Source organism: Poecile atricapillus, chromosome 2, assembly GCF_030490865.1.
Source record: "Poecile atricapillus isolate bPoeAtr1 chromosome 2, bPoeAtr1.hap1, whole genome shotgun sequence".
Taxonomy (NCBI): domain Eukaryota; kingdom Metazoa; phylum Chordata; class Aves; order Passeriformes; family Paridae; genus Poecile; species Poecile atricapillus.
Genome location: NC_081250.1, coordinates 77,666,267 through 77,687,577, shown reverse-complemented (window position 1 = coordinate 77,687,577; position 21,311 = coordinate 77,666,267). Strand labels below are relative to the sequence as shown.

General features: G+C 42.0%; 1 protein-coding gene across 1 annotated transcript in view; it reads right to left on the bottom strand.

Moving 5' to 3' along the window:
- The window catches only part of MYO10 (myosin X), a 159,351-nt gene that overhangs the window by 108,304 nt on the left and 29,736 nt on the right, over nt 1–21,311 (bottom strand). Inside the window, exon 2 of the mRNA XM_058831435.1 lies at nt 17,400–17,498. Within this exon, the coding sequence (XP_058687418.1) occupies nt 17,400–17,498 (99 nt within the window). The remainder of the gene's footprint in view (nt 1–17,399; nt 17,499–21,311) is intronic.

Sequence of the window (21,311 nt, the reverse complement as noted above, 5' to 3'; positions counted from 1 at the left end):
CTTTCCCTCTACTATAGTGCCAGCAACTTGGAATCAAACCCCTTCCAGCAGAGCTGCATCAGCTATTTCTGAAATCACTTGACCCTTTTCCATGTGCTTCTGAGACACAAACCATGTTGACTGGCCTGGGGTCCTTGGACATAAAGGAAATTTTTCTGACCAGTTGCAAAAAAACTGAGAACAGCTTTGCCCCCAGAAAATCAGCACTTCATTGCAAGCATGTCTTTCCTCTCATACAACTGCTCCACTACAGTGGAAGCACTCTGCTACATCAGCTGAAGTTACAGTGGTGGCAGTGCCCAAACAGAGGTTTTTATTTTAACTTTGCACAACCCACTTTTTATAAAGAAAAAGTGCTGGGAAGAAAAGGAAAGGTGAAAGATAATCTCATTTCTAAACAGTGGTGTGAAATGTGAGTTGGCATGCAAAGCCTTGTCAAGTCAGTTATCTCTGAAAGGTGTTTTGAACCAATGGAGGGACATCCCCTTGGAGCACAGCACTACAGGCAGATGCTTTGAATGGGATACTGACCACAGTAAACAGAGACTCCATAATTCAAGTTATCGAGCCTGACAAAATATGCCATGTAGAAAGGGCACAGGACATGCTCCCAAAACACAAAGGAGTTTTAAATGCTAGTAAGACACTACCATCTTGTCTAAAGATCTCAGAAGATGACACTGCTGAGACAAGTTCAGGCAAGCACTCCCGCTAGATTGCTGGGCAAAGAAGTGCATGCAGATCAGCAACCAGTAAATGTTTACTTCCAGTGGGAAGAGGCTGCCAGGAGTGAAGATTCTGGTTACTCCATCGACCACACACTGTGCTCACATCAGATAGAGAGCTTTCACCCCGCTGGATGCTCACCTCACCAACCTCAGGCTACACCCACCCTGCAGGGATGGCAATAGGATGTATGGTTAAACCCAACACACACATGTGAAAATCAGTGCAGGTACTGCCCAGAGAACTGCTGCACACATGGCTGCTAAACTTACAGGGAGCTGAAAAGTGTCATATTTGTTAGTATTTTCTACTAAGAAAAATGCTTATGTTTCCATGGTTACAGACCTGTTTCAGACTATTTATAACAGAAAAGTTGCAATTCTTCTCAAACGAAATAGAAAAACAAAGAGCACTGTATGAGGGTGGTTTGGGCTTGCTTTTCTTTTTGACCCACAGACCTATGTTCAAACACAAACCATAAAGTGAGTAACAGGCCTTTTAATACTAAATTTATACACCCAGAAACTAAGTTTTCCATGAGCTCAGAGACCAAAACTCAGACACTTACCATTACCATGTAGCTCAATACACTTGTAACAGATGCAAGATCCTTTAAAAGAAAGTTCAAACTCCATTTGTATTCCAACAGCAAGAGCTGGCTTTTCTTCCAAGCCTCTTCACAAACCTCTTGTTCAATAATGAGCTTTCAAAACTATTGTAAAATTCATTGCTCCCTTTATACTCATCTCATTATCCTGGCCTCTTGCTGTGCTTGTTCCTTTTAATGGATGGAGCAAGTATTAGCTTGATTTCCTACCACACATCAAGTTTTCAGCTGAGGTTAGTAATATACATCTCTAACAAATGATAAGATCTCTATTAATTTACTATTAAATGCATAAAGCTGGAGATCTTTTTTTTTCCTTGCATCTAACAGATAGTGAGAGCACATCTTACTTTCCTGACATGCTCTAACTTTTGCACGCAGACACAAGTGATAAGTGGAATTCAAATCAAGGCCAAAGCTCAGTTATCATAAAAGAATTGAATTGAATATATCCATTTGCATCCATATGTAGAAGACAAAATATAAAAGCACAAAGAAGTGCCCCAGGAATACTGCAGTCAGTATACAACAAAAGAAAGTTTTAAAATCTGGAGTTGGCCACAGCACATTTTGAAGAGAAAATTAAATAAAACCACATACCTGTTCAAAATACAGCTTATTGAGAAAGTAAAGAAAATAATCTAAACCAAAACAGTTTAAAAAATAATTGCATTGCTACATTTTCCAGATTTTATTCATAAGGCCTTGCACATTCAGACACAGATAGCCAACAGTAAATTCAGATGAAGCGGCATAAAGGAAGGAAGTTGGAATTAATGCTGACAAATCATGGAAGTGCCACCATTCTGGGTGACTCCAAACTCAGCAGACATGTCAGAACACTGCAGCAAGATGCTCTACTGCTGAAAAACCTGTGCTGACACAGACACTAATTGTTTTTTCAGTGGTAGGCTCATAATTGTTTTCTGTCTAATAGAAATGCAGATCACTTCTTAAGTTTCATAACTGGAAATTAGCAAATAGCATTCACAAACTCACCTCAGTCACCAAACATCCTGTGGTGCCCTTGGCTAAAGGCAACAGACAGAATCTGCCACCTGTATAAGTGCTGGAAAAAGTTAAAATCACAAGTACAAAAAGCCTGGAGAGAGCTCTAAACCTAAGGAACCTCTGTCTTGCAAGTCCAGGGCAGCAAGAGCCAGCTCCTCTGATGACATGAGTGGCCATGTTCCTGTAAAGGAAAATGCCAGGGAGGCACTTGCTCCTTATAAGTACAGCTGCTGCAGGGGCTGGCTGCAGGAGCCCCAGCCATTCTCACTGCTGCAGCTCACCCTACCAGACTGCAACACATGCCAGCCTAAACCTTCCATGAGTTTTCCAATGGCTTTGGCACAACAAGTTTGTCACTTTTGCTGTTATGCCCTACTTGGTACAGTGGTGTAACAAATGGATGAGGATCTTCACATGTTACTGCTCTGCAACAAAGATAAAACAGCAGTAGCTGATGCACACATCAACTTGTATTAAATTTGTGGGTTTAAGCACTCAAACCTTTTCAAAGAGTGAAAAAGAATCACCACAATAATTTCCAGAATTCCCCGCTACTGCAAGGGCAAGTCTGAGCCTATCAGCACCGATCAAGTTCATTTTAAATAAGCATAATAGCCCCCACAAAATTTGCTCATTGAAATTTACTGAGGGGCTAAGTTTGGTTCATTTTCTGCATTAATTTGCAAAGCCAGAGCTGTGTGCTGGAACTTTTAAATGAAGTGCTGGAGTCAGCAGGACCCGAGCTTCTACCCAACCACTGATTCATTGTCTGACCTTGAAGAAGTCCCTCACCTCATCATAAATCTGCCAGCCCAGCTGTGAAACTGGATGAAAGCAGGACTACCCCACAAAATGCATGCTGCAACTCGTTTGGCCTTCTGTTAAATAAACATAACGCCCCCTCAAAACAAACCAAACCAACTAAACAATGTGCTTTTTTCTGTATACAAAGCACTTTGTACTGTACAAAAAATGGAGTGCTTTACCAAGTGGGAGGGAAATGGATGTAAATATTTACACATGTACTGCAAAGAGCTGTTACTCACTCTAGGGATGCGCATGCATGCTGGTAGCTGTATAATTCAAGAGCTACATCAGAATAGTGTGGGTGCCTTCACTTGACAGAAATAACATGCTAGTCTCCAGAAAGCATGCACTATGCCAAGGAGGGTAAGGAAAAAACTGACGTTGAGGGGACAGTTCCTGCCAGATTGGAAACCAAATTAGCTTCAAATAAAACAGATTAATCAAAGCTACAAGTGCTCAGAGCTTAATTACAGGAGTAGATGAAGTAGCATCCAGAATTTTTGTTCTACTTTTCCATCATCTCACAAACTCTTCCAAAAGGCAAGAGTATTTTGGGCCAGTAAGTAAGTCTGGAAATACAGAGACTATTTCTCCTTATGCAATTTGTGCTCAATTGCCCCTTATGCCTGCCAAGAAGAAAAGTTAATGGTAAGATTGTGAGGAGAAGGGTCACCTCAGCCAGCAACTCACCTGCTTCCATTGTGTCCTGCTGCAAATGCAGGACCTGCTACTTAACATCCCTCCATATTTGAGCTACTGTGGAGGTGACAGGACACTGTCTTCAGAGTAACACCCCTATTAGTGTATTTAGGTCACTGACACATAATCCCAAATGCAAATCAAACAGAGGTAAAACCTATGCTGTGTAAGGGAAAGAGACTGACTGGATTCCCTTTCACACGGCAAAGTCTGGTGCCATTAATTCATGGGTCCTAACAGCTCAAGATTGCGCTTACTAGTGTTGAAAAAACCTGGAACCAGGTTCCAACAGCTTCCTTATATGTTAATTTCATCTTCCATTATAAAAATTAGTCTGTCTCTTTAGAAATTTCTCAACAAAAGAAAATTGGCTACTGTTTACCATTGCTATCACTTCAAAGGTGAGTTTGCTTTACAAGCATCAGCGTGCTTTTCCCTATTTTGCTATTCAATTGCACACTTCTAATAAGACATTTCTTTCCAATTCCATACATACTAGAGGAAGCACTGCTTGTAACTGCAGCCACATGTGATAGGGTGCTTAGTATTTACATAGCGTCCACACTAAAACAGATAAGTGCATCACATTGTACACAAGTTAGAAGTTATGCAAAAACTGCAGGACTCGAGCAGCTTCCACAGCTCTGAATCTCTGTGGTGTCTGAATCTTTGTCAACTTCAAGCTGCCTAATCTGCTCTAAGGACATAATGTACAGTACACTGTTTGTTCAGCTTGTGGAGAGTCAGATTTAAGGATTTCATATTCAAACAGCACTGACTCAAGTAGCAATGTTCAAGGACTTTTCAAAGTGCATCTGTAGAGCTTATCAATATCACAAGTTGAATACTGCTCTACCTGACTTTGTTTTCTTTAGCCAAGGCCTCAGGTTTTGCTTTAATCTAGCATCAGCGTGACGCTATAACTGAAAAATCAAGCCTTTACTTAGAAAACTTTTGTAGGCTACTACTGTCCACTATTTTTTCTAGATATGGACCTGCACGTGATGCAGAGTAGACACAATCTAAGTCCATTGCTTTTAGGAAACAGCACATGTGTGTGTGTGTGTATATATATATATATATATATATATATAATCTGTGTGAACACCTACACACACATTTCCTCATTTCATCATCTATACAAAATATGTACACATGACAATACTTTCCAGAAGAGCTGTATCAGCCTGTTAGGGACATTAAGACGCTGCACTACACTGCAATAGCTCTGCTCGTTTCTGAAATGTTAACAAATGCTTTTGATACGTACACTGTCAGCATGCTTGGGATTAACTGAGATCAGCAACCAATTTGGAGTAATTGAATATTCACAGCAGCGTCTGGTCTGATCTGGACTGTTAACACAGTCACACACAGGGAATGTAGGGCAAGCATTTTTAAAAATACCCAGAAAAACAACCCAGAAGAAAACCAAGGTTACTGTTTAAGAAAAAATGGATCCCCAGCAGCCTTATGCTTCTTAGCCTCCTGTTCACCTTCTGCGCAGTCTTTGGTGGCTGCAGCCGGTACCCACATCAAGGGTTTTGTTCATGCACAAACTCAGTGCAGTGATCACATTCTTCCTAGAAATACATGCTCATGTGCTGGACTTACCAAGCCTTTGTCACGCTCCCTTTGCTTTCCTGATCACGCAGTAATACTGCCCTCTCTTACCCCTGCACTGAGGACACGTGAAAAACATTAACATATCTCAAATGCCTAGCAGACCTTGAAGTATCCTTGTCAGAACTCTACATTTCCTGACAGAAGCTCTCTGTAATTGCATTTAAGCCAGTAATGATGCACTGATAACGCCAATGAAGTCTGACCATCAGATTTCAATGTACATTAAATGCCTGCCTGAAAGCTGCATTAATAATGGAACAGATTTATTATTTACTTCTAATTAGAACTCCTTGCTGATGCTCATGAAAAAACACACTTTCAAGAGAGAAATAATCAGCAGTAAAATACATGCAATTATTTTCATTATAGGCTTGTGTCACTTCTACCTATTAAGATTGCTCCCTTCCCAAATCTGTTTCCCATTTCTGCCACATGTGGAAAGCTTTGGACAAAGTATTCAGCGGCAGGTACACATCTTAGGAGTAATGCATGCTTTTTCAAAGTAGCTGATTTTATCATCATAGTGAAAACAGTACTTTTGTGTCATTCAGGCCTACAAAAACTCCTGTGATTTGATACACGAACATTCCACCAGGCAGCTCTTTGGAGAGGCAATGGAACAATTGTTTCCAAGAGGCAAGATTTTATCTTTCCTGTAAAAGTCATCAGTGCTACAACGTTACAAACCACTGGAGAAAAATCACAGAGCAAGCCTTCAGTAGAGCCTCAGACATTTAGCAGCTGAACACCTTGGGAAAGGCCTCCTGCTCTTGGCATGCTCCAGGTGCTGCTGAGCGAGACCTCCCGGAGCTTCCCTCGGCAGCTCCCACACACTGCTGCTACTCGTGCTGTCCCTGACCCAAGCCTGAGAACGGAGTCACCCGATCCTTGTGCTCCTCGAGAGCCCAAGGAGGCTACGTGAGGCTTCGTGCTTGGCTGAGGTTTGCTGGGTTTACAGTGAGGTCCCCATGCTGCTGGCCATCCCCCAGCCGGACAGCCTGCCCTGTGCCCTGCTCCTGTGCCCTGTGCCCTGTGCCCTGCTCCTGTGCCCTGTGCCCCGGTCCTGTGCCCTGGTCCTGTGCCCCGGTCCTGTGCCATGCTCCTGCACTGTGGGACCCGTGGGCCGGACAGAAAAACCGGGAACTAGGCTGCAGGCATCAATGGGCAGGATGAATGATGAATGGGAACTGAATCTGAAGCAGAATCTTGGATAGACCAAACAAGTAAAAGCACAGGAGCCCATGCATGGAAGACAGAACAAAGGGCAGGTAGGAGGTACGAAAAAATCACCTCAAACAAACGGAAAAGTGACAAAGTACTGGGCTGCTTTGAGGAAGAACCCTTTACTTCTACCCTCATATAGACTCATCCTTGTAACTCCAGAACATCCAGAAGCTGCTTAGAGACGACTGATATTGCTCCCCCTGGTACAGGTCGCTCTCCTTTTCTGTGTGCCACAACCACCTAACTGCAAAGGGGCAGCACAGTGCTTTTTCTACGGTGCAAAAAGAGCATTTCTGAACTCTCCAGGGTATGCAGGGGTTTTCTCCATGTACATTTTGTGACTGTCCTTGATTAAGTCAGCTTGGGTAGATAAATCTCCTTAAATCTCCTTAAATTGTCTCTCAGCTTCACCATGTGTATGCTAAACAGGACCTGGCTTGTTCTACAAAATAAAGAGTGCTGGATGAGGAGGAGGCACATGACCTACACTAACATTTTCTTCCCCTGGTTTAGCATAAATAAAAGCACCAGTATGAAAGAGCGCTTAAAGTTCCTTTTGCAGCTAACATTGAAAGAGTTTATTATCATGCTGCAGAAATGCTTTAGGGGAAATCTTGCTCCGATAGTGTTCTCATGAGAACACTTGACGTTTTCAAACAAGTCACTTCAAAATGTTCAAGAATACAAATGTCATGAGGCTCCCAAAGGTGCAATGACATATCTTATCACAAAGGGAAGCTCCCGTGTTGCCTGCTAAAAGAACCTGAAGCTCTGCAATAAGTACTTCATCTTTCAAACGGTATTTCAAGCATCAAGCTTTGAAAGAGATCTGACATTGAAACACCAGTCTGGCTGCTCAAATTTAGTTTGTTTAAAGTTAGCTTGTATAGTGAAGGGTACCCGAAGCTGCAGAAGATTCCCCTTTGTTTCTGCATTTCTCTGGTACACAGAGGTAACATAGATTTCAGGAACTACTTGAGTGACCACAGGACAGGGCAAAGATCAAATGAGCTTTCCATCTACAGAACCAGCACCATGCAGCCAGAGGCACTGAAGCCTTCCCCAGAGGAGCTGCCAGTGGATAAAGTCTCCTTTCCTACCAGATGTACCACCCCACCTCACCACCCTTGCTGTCCAGCCCATGGGCTGGGATCACCAGCACACCTAATGCAGTACCCCACACACCTGCCCAATGGCTACACTTTTTTATATTTTTTATGACTTGAAACAGCAATGAAAAAAGAGATTTTTCACAGCTCACACCCTTAAGCGCAGTCCTCAGTCCCTGATGGAGAAGTGAGGCAGGGATGGGACATGGCTCTGCCAAAACAGTGGCTCCCAGAGGGCTGATTGTAAAGGAGAGAGAGATGGTGGCCTCTGCTCGCCACTATCAACTTTTTTAAATGGTGCTTGCACATGAACTAACATTTTCTCAGCAGCCATCATTGTGTAAAATCTTGTCCAGAATTATCCAGTCATTTGACTTTTAATTAAAAAAAAATAAAATAATATGAAAATAAAGACAAGTCTATATAATAAAAAATAGGACACTCTAGGCCACTTGTGTTTTGCTCAAATCACCCTCTCCAAGTGAAAATGTCAGCATCCACCCACCATTTATCTGCAGTGTAAGGAACAAAGCCTCACCAGAGCAAAACTGAGCAATGCCCTGTTGCAAAGTATCCCTACACGTAATTGTGGTTAACCTAAACCATATGTTCCTAAAAACATCAACAATGTTAAACAATGAGACCAGCCTCACATCCAAGGGAATTTAGGAACAGGGGAACAACCAAAGTGACAAGCTTGTTCATCACAGAGCTACAGATTCGTTGTTGTCGTTGTTTCTTGGCATGATGCTGCCTGAATTCCTTCCCATGTTTTGTGAACAGCTGAACTGTGTTCTCTTACAAAAGAAATTAATATGGTAGCCTGTGTACATCTGCTTTAATCTTAAAACAAAGCAGTTTTGCTATCTTTAGTACAAGCATAATAAAGGCACCAAAAAAAGACAGATGGTTTGGATTTTCTGTGCAGAAAGCAGGACAGAAGACTGACATCTCAACTGTTTACGTAACCACAACCCATTACGTGGCCACAGCAAACCAGGGGGGATGCAGAAAGTACCTCTTTGTCAGCATCTCAGATGCCAACTGCTTTCAGTCAGGTCCTATTAAAACATTAAAACAACTCTGCTCACAGATAAATGCTGTCGTTCATACAGATTTAATTTATATTGTTAGGAAAACACTTAACAACAGCCACACTAATGCCAAACAAATTAATTTCAGTGAAGCTAGAGCAAACACTACTGTCATGTTTAGGCAGCACAGAACAAAACCCTTGAAAATCTAACATTAAAGGAGTTATTTATGGTCATTGCTTAGCCCTCCTGCCCCCATCATTTGTGCATTAGAAGTCTCCTGACTGCTCACTTGCAAACTCCCTGACTTCTGACCAAAACTGGCCACGCACTGATAGACCGAAAGTTCAATTTGCAGGGATAATACAATCTCCCTGGTCTGGCAGTTGGGATGGGTTTGGGGTTTAGTTTTTAGGTTTCTATTTTGTTTTGCTGTGGTGTTTTCTTTACAATTCAGCCTTTCTTCTAAAATATCTCACTTCAGGATTAAAACTTTTCCCTTCCTGAAATCAATCAAATTGATAGTGGTTTTGGCAGAAAGGCAAGTAACAGGAAAAAAGTAAGAACAGAACATGTGCAACATATCCAAGAAGTAATTCATAACTTGCTCTGTTTTATGTAATAGATACATAGTTCAGGGGAAAGTACACAAAAAAGAGGCTTTTCCTTATTACCCTTTAACAAATATTCAGAGAATGGCAGTCATGTAAAAATATCACCCTTGATATAAAGGGATAAAAAGACAAGCTGAATTAGCTCCTGGATTAGGGGCAGAAAAATGTTCTCTGATACAGATATTGTGTAATTAAATGCCTTTTTAATATTTAATATGTTAGAGAATTTAAGAGACCCAAATTACAGATTTTTCCAATTAGCAAGTACTTTAAAAGAAGACGGCACACATGGAAAAAGCCCGAAACACTTGTTCAATTTCTGAGTGCTTCCACTTGAACCAGTGCTCAAACACCATACTGAAAAGTAACGCTTGGGGTTTAGAAGTAGCATTTCCATTAAGACAAATGTTTGCTGCAGTTGCATTAAGCCCTTACCAGGCACGGGGAGGCTTTTGTGCATTGCAGTTACACTCCATTTAATGCTTCAGAGGAGAGCTGGGGTGGCACGGCTCAGTGGGCCTGTGAGACATGTGGGCTTGCAGGGCACGTGCAGCCACGGCGCTGCTTCACTGGCCCCTTTCTGCAAAGAGTACGGGTGAGCAGGGCACAGCCAGCCCTCCTCGCAGATCCTTCTAGGAGATGCCCCACAGGCTGGGGTACCCCTGGGACAGCCAAGTGCACTCATGCAAGGCAAGGAGGCCAGACTCCCCGTGGATGCTCCCGGAGGAAGCTGCCGGCTCACATCTGTCACAAACTCTGTTTGCAGGCGCGCCAACAGATGCTTGCAGCGAGAGTCGCTGAACTTTGACATCCAACATAAAGATGTAAACACTTCTCCACAGAAGATAAATCCTGAGTACTAAAAGGCGCTCTGGCTGACTTCTGGCCCTTCCCAACCCCACACCATCCGCCAAACTCAAAACTCCCACACGTATCCCTTAAAAACAACAATAAAAAAGACCCCCCCTCCCCAAAAAAAGACCCAACAAAAAAACCCTCAAGAAATTAAAATACTAATAGTCACAGCACCAAGATTTTTTAAGTATGTTAATCAGTAAAATTATTACAAGTAAGCCAAATATAACTAAGAGAACTAACTGGAGAATAAAATGAACTTTACAATGTTTAGACAGATGGAATCTGATTTCCTGCTGTAAAGCCGCTGAATTTGGCATTGACCCTGAGCCCCAAAGGCAGGAGATCTGCTGCCCAAAACACACATGAGCTACCCAATGTCCAGAGTCAGTAGTCACTACCCTTCATATGCACCATTAAATTAAATAGCATGGAAGTTTTCATAAAAAAGGTTTGCAAAAAGGGATGGATTCATTTAATGCTAAAAGCAGCCAAGACCAAAGCCTACTGCATATATTTGTGTATTTTCTTAAGAGGCTGTATATACAAGGGAGCTCACAAAGGACTGCTTTAAAATGCTCCCTTGTAAACGTGCATTTGAAGGGTAAAAGATACTGAATTCAGGGAAATGTCCAGAAAAACACTGTTTGGAAATATTTTCGTGCCTTCATGCAGAAGAGCTAGAAGCAAGCATGACACTTTTCAATGCTAGCTAAAAAAATCCCTGTCCAGAAGGATTTACTTCTCTGATGCCTGATCCTATGAACTATGGATGCAGCCAAACACAGCATTTACTGATAAACAGTCCTACTGACTTCAGTAACTTAAGCCAAGTAACTTCAGTGGTGTTATTCATGCCCTGTGAATATGAACGGAAGACTCTTGTTTAAAAGGGCTCCTCACAACAGCAAAGGCTAGCACAAGAGTCCCAAGTAAGGGTGAGAAAGGACACAAGGCGAAGAAAAGAGTCCTTATGAGAAATGCTTAGCCATTACCTGCAGGTTTGGGGCTTTCTTCTTAATTTTAAAACAAAAGTGAGGAAAACATGAGCTCTCCTGATATAGCCACACAATAACTTCAACGTAATCCTATTGCTAACTCAAAAGTCAAACAAAAGGATCCCCTTTGCCCCCCACCCCCACCAAACTGACCAAAACAGAAAGAACAAACCCCAAACCTCAGACTAAGCCCAGGTCTACAACTTCTGAACTAGGTCACGATAAGAAACTCCCCCAGCCTTCAACCCAGAAAGAAAAAAAAGAAAAAGTGAAAACCTCCATGGAAAACATACTTGAGCTGTGTTTAACAAGGAACATCTGTAGCCTTCCAATTCCTGAGATGCAGAAATGCCGCAGAAGAGCCACAGTAAGTTGAACACACAGGAAAAAATACTTTTGTTGCTGCCCAAACCATTTACAAGTGCCTCTGATTTGAAACTAAGAATACCAAGCTCTACTATGTTTGCTGACATAACACCATGCTGTGAAGGACTTCTTTGTGAAGAAAATTCACTGAAAGCTGGTTTAACTGACAAAGTCTTTACTGGTGAAATATGACATCTGTTTTTAAAGAGCGTACATATTTTGGATATTATCACTCAGCTGCTTCTATTTATAACATTTGATGTAAAAGTTTCTCTCAGTCAGCTAAGTGAGTATGCAATTAAGTATCCTGAAATTTTAGTGTCAGATGGAGGACAGTTTGCATCAACTGATACAACTTTTATTTTTTCCTGTATGAGTTTGTTCAGATAAGATTTCCCCTACACACACACACATTAGTTATATCGTACATATACATTTCTTCCCTTGCAACGGAATGGATGTTATCAAAAATGTGTGTTCTTAGGTGGTATTCTGGAAGTCCTCAACTCTCCAAGGCTTCAACATAGTGCTACTTGCACCAACAGCCATGAATGCATTAAAACATAAAAGAAAGAAAGAGTCCTTTGATACTGACTATATATTTTTTTGCATTACTTTTATATATATTTGGATGTACAAATGGAAGAAAAAGTAGTGAGTCCTATTTAGGAGACTAGAAAAATGTTCTTGAAATCAATGCCATGCAACATAACATGGTTCTTCTGAAAGAATTCACTCCCCCCAAGCTTTTTTGTTTGCTATCTGTGCTTTCACTGCAGACAGTTTCACGTGTGTCTGTACAAGTCAGGAGCACAACACAGTCCTCTTTTATCTGAAATAAAGTTCACAGTATTCAGAAAAAAGAAAGAAAAAAGAGAGAAATTGGAAAGAGGTTTTTCCTCAATGGATCCACGGATTACTTAACATACACAAGGAAGTAATTTCAAACAAAACATAGAATGACAGCAGGGCTTTTAGGATTTTATTTAAACATTCACTTGAGTACTTTATAAGCTCACACAACTTCATTAAAAATACAATTAGACAATGAGGAAATGTCTGCTTTACTGTAAATAAAACCTTTAAAGAAGAAATAATTTACACCCTAAAAATAGATGAAATGAAAATATTCTCAAACATAAAAAAAAAAAAAGCAGTAACTGTATTGTCTATATCATCTTATATATGAATATGTATACAAACACAGAAAGAAAGATTAGGATGTACTTTTTTAATTCTAAGTGTTCATAGACTTCACTGACATCCTTAATATATTCATAGTAAGTATGAATATACTGTATCAATAGAGTATAGTTATAGACATGGTGTTTCCAAAACATCTAGGACAGAGCCCTTCACCAGCTCTCTGCACACTAGTGGAACAAAATACCAAACAACACAACCAACCCACCCACCAGCTAGCAAAACAGCATCTTCTCTTCTGGAAAGCACGAGGTTTGTGCTTATGAAGGGAAATATATTTACAATATGAATTGTCTGCGCATCGTAGCTTTTCCAGTCCCTGCAGACTCTCTGTTTTGAAGGCCAGCCTGCAGGAAGCTTTGGAGAGCTACTCCAGAGCCAGCTGCAGCCCAGCATCATAAACACATGCTAAGAGGGAGTTCACACCTTTCATCTCCCACTCCTTTATCTTGTCCCAGGGTGCTGAAATACAGGCCTGAGGTACTCTTCCCCTCCTTGTATTTAATGAGGCTTTCATCTAGCCCCATACAATGCCACACAATGCCACATTTTTCTTCTTCTCTTAAAGAATATTTCATAGCTATTTGCCCAGGGAAATCCAAACTTACAATGTGATATTCTCAATTTTCGTACACCATATCACATCTATCAGATATTCCTCACAGACTACCAAATCAGCTAGTTTTACAACCATCTCACACAGAGATGATATCTCACAACAGCAGATGACAGTATCACAGTTACTATATTATTATTACTATATACTATTAACTATAATTAGCAAACAAACTATTTAACTGTAACACTCAGGCAATAAATACAAGAACACTCGAGGAGGAATTATAGCACCATGTAATAAACAAGAAATTGCTATGCAGCTTGTTAAAGTATCATTATAAAATGCTACCTACACACTGAGTAGGATTCCCTATAACCACTCCTTCAGCACATAACTCTATGCTGCTACAGGTTTTTGTGGAAAATTAATTTCCACCACTCACAAAAGAACAGAAAGAAGAAACTAAGAAGTAATGTACTGTGCTACAAAATTTTAATAATTTTTCAAACTGACTTTGGCAAAGACTTGAAGTCTAGACTTAGAAAAGTAAAATCCAAAACCAACTCCAGCAACACACCTCCCCAGTCCCACTGCCCTGCTACTGTCTTCAGAAGACATGCAAAATGCTCAGTGGAAAGGTGAGAAGTGCAAAGTCTAGTAGAAGCTACTGAATCGAGAAGATGAATAACAATGCTGTGCTTTGATAAGGTCCCAACGCTTTCATCAGTTTGTCATTAGACTTGAACATGAGCTCCAGCTGTCAAAACGATGTCGGAATCAATACACCAACTATGCTTCAAAAAGCATCATCACCCCATATTTCTGCAACCTCACCCCTTGCTTCCCCTCTCTGGTTCTTCAAGGTGATATCAAGCGTTATAGGAATTGCCAAAAAGTCAGAGGTAATAGTCAAGCATTATCTTGCTTTCGTTTCACCTGCTTGCAACCTTCTGTAGCCCATAGGTAACCAAACAGCAAGGGCAGGATGGTCTAAAAGCACATCAGGAAAAGCAATGGAAGACAAGATATTAATTGACCAATGTCAGCTGGCACAGTCCTTTTACACATGAAGTCCACTCCTGAAACCACAAGCCCTGGAAATCATTAAGGTTATCAAATGCAGTGAATTTCTACTATGACTTTGGCTGTGCAGCTGCCAGCTCAGACCCACTGAGGAGGTAGAATGCCACATGACAGGTCTGAAGGCAGACCCCTAGGTCTTTCCATTCTGCAACACCTGGTTTTAACACATGCACACCAAAAAAAAAGGAGGCTATTTTTTGCCCAGTCATGTTTATAACACCAGGGTTTTCTAAGCAAATTTAATCAATTGGATGAGATCACAGTAAAGACTTGAGACTTTTTCCATGTTATTTGAAATTTCAACTTGCATTATGGACACCATGGAAAGGCAGCAACATCACACACAACATGTACACAGAACACCATTAACAAGCAACTTACCTGCTGGTGGATGTCAGCACTAGTTCTGCCATTCTTTTCTAAGGCACCGAAGCAAGCTGTCCCTATTACAGGGGCATCTGCGGTTCCCTTAAGTATAAGGATTTTGCAGCTCAAAACACTTCTAAAAGTCAAGCTCTTTATGGCTGCACATCCGGTTACAAAATCCTGTGAAAACTACAGGTAGTCTCCCATGTAAACACGTGGGTAACTGGAAAGGGCTGGTGTTTAAGACGAAAGATATGTTTATGTCACTCTATTAGGAACGGCGAGAAGAATGACACAGACTCTCTTGTGGAGTCGAACTGGAGAATTTCTCCCAGTTAATTGCCTCAGATCTTTTTTGTAGACCGATACGTGAAAGTACAGAAAAGAAAACTTTTATTGGTTAGTAAACTAACACATCACTATCATTGGTCAGTGGGATACACCACCCCTCGACCTTCTCTTGCAAGAAAACAAGAAACTGGCAAACAGCACCTGCAAGGCTGTTTTCTATCTCTGAGGATTGTTTTAATTCCTCCTTATGATTTTCCAGGCCACTTTCTCAGGCAAGACTGAGAAAGTTATGTGGCCTGCTATTCCACAGGCACTATGCTGTCTGCTTCAGAGTTAGCATCCATATGTTTAAGATAACATTTCCTGCAGGATGTGAGCGTAATACACACAGCAGCCTTTCTACGCTGCAGCTCAAATGTAATGGTGATGCTTTAACGTGATGGAGTCTTCTTATTTTAGTTTGAAAAAGCCAACAGAGGAGACACTTTCAGCCTTTCCACCTAACTGGAGTTCAAATTTCAGTAAGAAAAGCCAAAATATACAACATCCCAAATCTGAGAATTTTAAAGGTTTTACATGCAACCCACAATGAACACACCAGTACATAGGTGGCTTTCTTGTTTCTCTGAGAGGAGGCCTTCTATCTAGTGGTAGTTGTTCACATGGTGTTCTCAGTCTAATTTTGTGGATGTCCTCCCTTACACCTTGTGTGTCTGGGTCACCAATAACTTGGTGCAAGAGAAAAGGATGATGGAATTACAGAATGCCTTGGATAGGAGAGACATGTAAAGGTCATCTAGTCCAACCCCCCTGCCGCAAGGGGGAATACCTTCCAATACACCAAGTTGCTCAAAACCCCATTTAACCTGACCTTGAAGAATTTCAGGTATACACAACTTCTCTGGGCAGTATGTTCCAGTGTCTCACAACCCTCAAAATAAATAATTTATTCCTTAATCTCATCTAAATCTACCCTTTTAGTTTAAAACAACTACCCCTTGTCCTACTGCAACAGGGGTCCTACTAAAAGATTTGTCCCCAGCTTTCTTGTAGGCCCCCTTTTGGTACTGGAAGGTGCTATAAGACCCCCCTGGGGCCTTCTCCATGCCTCAAGTTTCTCAGCCTGATCTGATAAGAGAGGCATTTCATCCCTTGATCATTTCCATGGCCTTCCTTCATGATTCCAACAGGCTAATGACCTTTCTGTGCTGGGGGTCTCAGAACTGGATACAGCACTCCAGATGAGGCCTCACGAGAGTGGAGGAGAGGGGCAGAATTCCCTCCCTTGACCTACTAGCAATGCTGTTTTTGATACAACCTGATACAGCTGGTTTCCTAGGCTGTCCACACACTGCCAGCTCATGTCCAGCTTTTCATCCACCAGCACCCTGCAATCCCTCTTGGCAGGGCTGTTCTTAATCAGTCTGTATGGATACCAGAGGATGCCCCAACCCAAATGCATGAAACTTGTACTTGACCTCATAGAACTTCATGAAGTATATGCATGTGCCCAATTCTCAAGCTTATCCAGGTCTCTCTGGATGGCATTCCATCCTTCAGGCTTGTCAGCTGCAGCACTCAGCTTGGTGTCATCTAAAAACATGCTGAGGCTGTGCTCTATCCCACTGCCAGTGCCACCGATGAAGGCATTAAACAGTTCAGGTCCCAGTCCAGAACCCCAAGGGACATCCTTGTCACCAATTCAGCTCTTGATCACCACTGTCTGGATGCAACCATCCAAACAATTCCTCATCCACCAAAGAGTTCATCCATCCAATCCATATCTCTCCAATTTAGGGGGAAGGATGTTGTGGGGTTCTGTGTCAAAGGCTTTAGAGAACTCCAGACAGATGACATGCACAGCTCTTCCCTTCCTCACTGATGTAGTCGCTCCATCATTTTCATCCCACAGTGCCAGCACAGCAGCAATTTAATCACGAGTACATTACATCTTGCCCATCAAAAGCTACTCCGCAATTCTGTCTGGTTCCTTTCCTGCCTGGGGAAAGGCATGCAAAGAAAGCAAGGGTTCCCTGCCTCTGAAAGACATGCTTTTATTTTTTTGGCCATGTGCCAGCCCCAACTTTCTGTTACTGTAAGGGAAGGTTGGACCAGATGACCACTGTGGGCTCTTCCAACCTGACCCATTCTGTGATTCTATGAAAGCTTATTTTCTACGGAGTTGTGAAAAAGACAAAACATAGAGGAACAGTGCCCATACCTGACCATAATCTGTCCTGAATACGACAACTCCTTCTGCACAGGAATGAACAGTGCTGGGATAATGCTGATTATTTTCTCGCAGCCAGACCCGAGACCCCTGCAATAAAAAAAAAAAAAAAAAAAAAGAGTTATGGTTGGCATAACAAAAAGCTGAAAAAAGAATTCTACTCACTATTTTTCTCTGGAAATACCTCTCAAGGAATAGGAAAGAAAGAGAAAGCAAAATCCAAATAAGCAAGCAAAAGAAAATAAAATAAATTTTTAGCAAGTATTTGTTGGTATCTGCTCAATCAGTAAACACAAGAGAAATACACTAAAGTGCCTTTTTTTTTTTTTTTTTTTTTTTACAAGTTCCTAAATGCCGGCAATAGCAGCTGGAGCCAATCCTCTAAGTCATGTGCCTCATGCTAGCACATGTAAAATTACAGAACAGTGTTTGAATTTACACACAGTTTAGAAGATCTGCTCCAAAGCCAGCTGGCTCCCTACCTGTTTATTTTCAACCTCAGTCAGACACTCCCACCACTTCTGTTTTTCACCTTTTTTCTAAACTACTTCCCTTTATATGGTTCTCCTCTCTTGGCTGCACAACAATGCAGAGGATTAAAAAAAAAAAAAAAAAAAAGAGCAACTAGTAGCAAGTAAGGTTACAAAGAACTGATATTTGCTATGGAGGCATAGGAGACACCTAAGTCAGTCTAGTAGAGCAGGTAGTACCTGGCCAGTAGATGCAGCATTAAGGAAACAGAAATATCTAGCACTCAGAACTAGGGAGAAAGACCACAAGCCATCCCATAAGTGATAGCCACTTGAGTTGCTCCTGCACAGGAGAAGACTTTTGTATGAAAACACTGATTAGCAGTGACCCACGGCCTGACTTCCAACCCAAACTATACTCCCATTCTCTTCAAACATCTGGCTCCATATCAGGGCAACAGCATTTTAGTGGCTTTCAGAGAACAGAGATTTTTTTTTCACCAGAACAATCAAATACCCTCCTAAAGAAAAAGTAAAGGAGTGGTAGAAAAGTGCTGGGATATACCCTAACAATCATAAGGTTTGGGTGTACATTAACAGAAAAAAAACAAAATAATTTTGTATGCTAGCATCCAAAGGCTGTCCTTGCCTGAATTTTGACACAGAGAAACCAGACATAAAGTCTTTTTAAGGTGGAGGGGGTGCAGTCCTGATTAATAATCAAGACAAATACAGATTTTTATTCTGTTGCCTATTTAAGGTGAGTAGCCCATGAGCTTACCAAGGACTTTGGTCACATTACAAGTTACATATGCTTTTAGATAATGTTGAATAAACATTATTCTTCTTTCTATGATGTGACAATATCAGCACTGAGACAAAATAGTACTCATGGAGAATTAAAAAACTCTTGCTGTTTGGTTTCTGTAAATGGTAAGAGTTCACCTGGACGCTGAGGACAAGGTAAGAGAATCCCCCTCTTTATTTTGCCGCTGCATCTTTTCACACCCTGCTTTCCATTTTCAATGCCGCAAATGCCTGTGGAGCATTTGCCCTTTTACTTCCAAAACCTGGAGAAAGATAGTTTCTAGGTATACAGCAATTCTCAAGCAGTTCAAATGCAAGGTTTATCAACTCAAAAGTGCAGGGTTAGGGCAGACGAAGCAGAAAGGAGAGCGCCAGTACCTGAGGTGGCCAGCAGGGAGCAGGGGACTGGGAAACAATGGGGAGATGGCTCCCCAGAAGTGGTGAAAGCAGTAGATAAGACTTGAATGTGAAATTCAAAATCCAGTAACAGCAGTTAGAACACTTCCACCCACTCTCCTGGGTCTACATCAGACTTTGGTCATCAGAAAACCCAGGGCACTGCTCTGTTTTTATTCACTTGAACATCATGAATATCCCCATACTGGTCCAAGGGTAGGTACCTCTCACCCTGCACTTCCCAGAGGAGGGCAGGCTGATGTGAGGACACTGCTCTTGGGCTTCCTCTGCTAGCTCCACACCAGAGCCAGCAAACAGAAATATCCTGTGTCCCTGAGGTACAGACACAGGAGTGATGACAACTTTGAAAGCTACATATTTCATACTAAGGAATATCTACCACAGCTACCATGTAGAGACAAAGGGTTAATGGAGGTGCTGCCATCAGCTCACTGTCCCCAAGAGTGCCCAAGTGTGAAAACCTGAGGCTTGCACCTTCCCATCAAGCCCTGTGGGGCTGGGTGATGCAGAGCCCACTTAATTCACTGTGGAATGGGTCTAAAGCACATATGCATGAGTGCCGAGCAAGGGAGACGATGTGATGATGCACCCATGCTGCACCATGCCATACAATGAAGGCAAGGTGAGGTGAGCTGAGCTTTGCCTGGGATTTCTGCATGTCCTCGGCCACCTCACTTTATTCCTGCATCACAGAAGGCTGAAATAGACCTCTGGAGAGCCTCCAGCCCAGGGGCTCAGTACAACTCACAGAGCTCTCTGTCACTCCCACAGTAGCAAGTGTTTCCTGATGTTCAGTGTGAGACTCCTGTGTTTCAGCCTGTGCCCACTGCCTCTGAACCTGTCACTGAGCATCACCAAGAAGAGCCTGGCTCCCTCCTCTTTTATCTTCCCTCCAGGTATTTACATATACTGGTGAAATTCCCCCCGAGCCTTCTCCAGGCTTAAGAATTCTAGCTCTCTCAGCTTGTAGTCCTAGGGGAGAGAGACCCTTCATGATCTTTCTGGTCCTTTGTTAGACCCTATCCAGTTAATACATGTCTCTCCTGCACTGGGGAGTGCACAACTGGACACAGCACTCCAGCTCACAGCTCACCAGCACTGACCAGAGGGGTAGGATAACCTCCTTCAACTTGCAGGCAACACTTTACTAACACATTCAACAGTAATGTCTATAGAAACCTCACAAGATGAGATACTCCTGACATAACACAGGCCACCAGAAGAAAGAATCCTCAGCTCATTAAACCATCCCACTCAATCAGACAACCACTGTTCCACGTTTGAATATTTTGCTGTTTTTAGTGGGATTATTATGGCATAAAATGAAAGGACTACAAGGTTGTCCAGGTCCCAGAAATCTTTATTTCACTGGTCTTTTCTGCCTTGACCTAGCAACCCCATAGGAGCAAGGCACAACAAAGTTTCCTGTCACAATCAGGCTCTGGAGACCTGATGGCTTGAGGGGCAGATGCATATACTACTGTCAACACAAGCAGCAAAAAGCAAAAAGAATTTGGTTCCAGCCTACCCCCACCCCCCAGGAAATACTTTTGCCAGCCTGCTGCCAGGCACTAAAGGTCTGTCCTGGTCAGGCTCCACCATCTCCTTCTACGTGAGCTCAATCCACCTAAAAAAAAGGGAAAAAAAAACCCTATCTGCCAAAATACAGTCGAGTTCTTCAAGTGTTTCACGACAACAAAACCCCTGTTATTCCACTGATGTATTATTTGCCATCATCTCAAAAGCTCAAGTAACGTGAAGTTTATGCTTTCAAGAGCAGTAAGAAGCTTGTAAACATTAAGCTGCAACAAAATTCGCCAAAACCTCAGCATTCAAAATAGCCTCTCAGAAGGAGGAGAATGTTTTCCATCTTGAAATTAAATAATTAATGCTGCAAAGTTTTTTTTCTGGCTATGAAGGGGAAAAAAGGGGCCTGCACAGAAGCCTTCACTTGGTTGGGCTGGTGCTATAATAAGCCTTTTAAAGCAGGGAAAGGGGTTGATTTAAACAAATGTACATTGTTAGGGGTCAATAGCTGCTATTCAATGGAGGCTGGAACAATGCAGCTCACAAAGCCAAAGGCATCTGGAATGCAAATACAACACGCTCCCTGGCAAGGTAGCTCTACAATGAAGTGTCTGTCCATGGGCCTTCCCCTCTGGGTGGGGGCAAAACAAGAAAGTCTTGGAAAGAGATACCTTGTAAACTA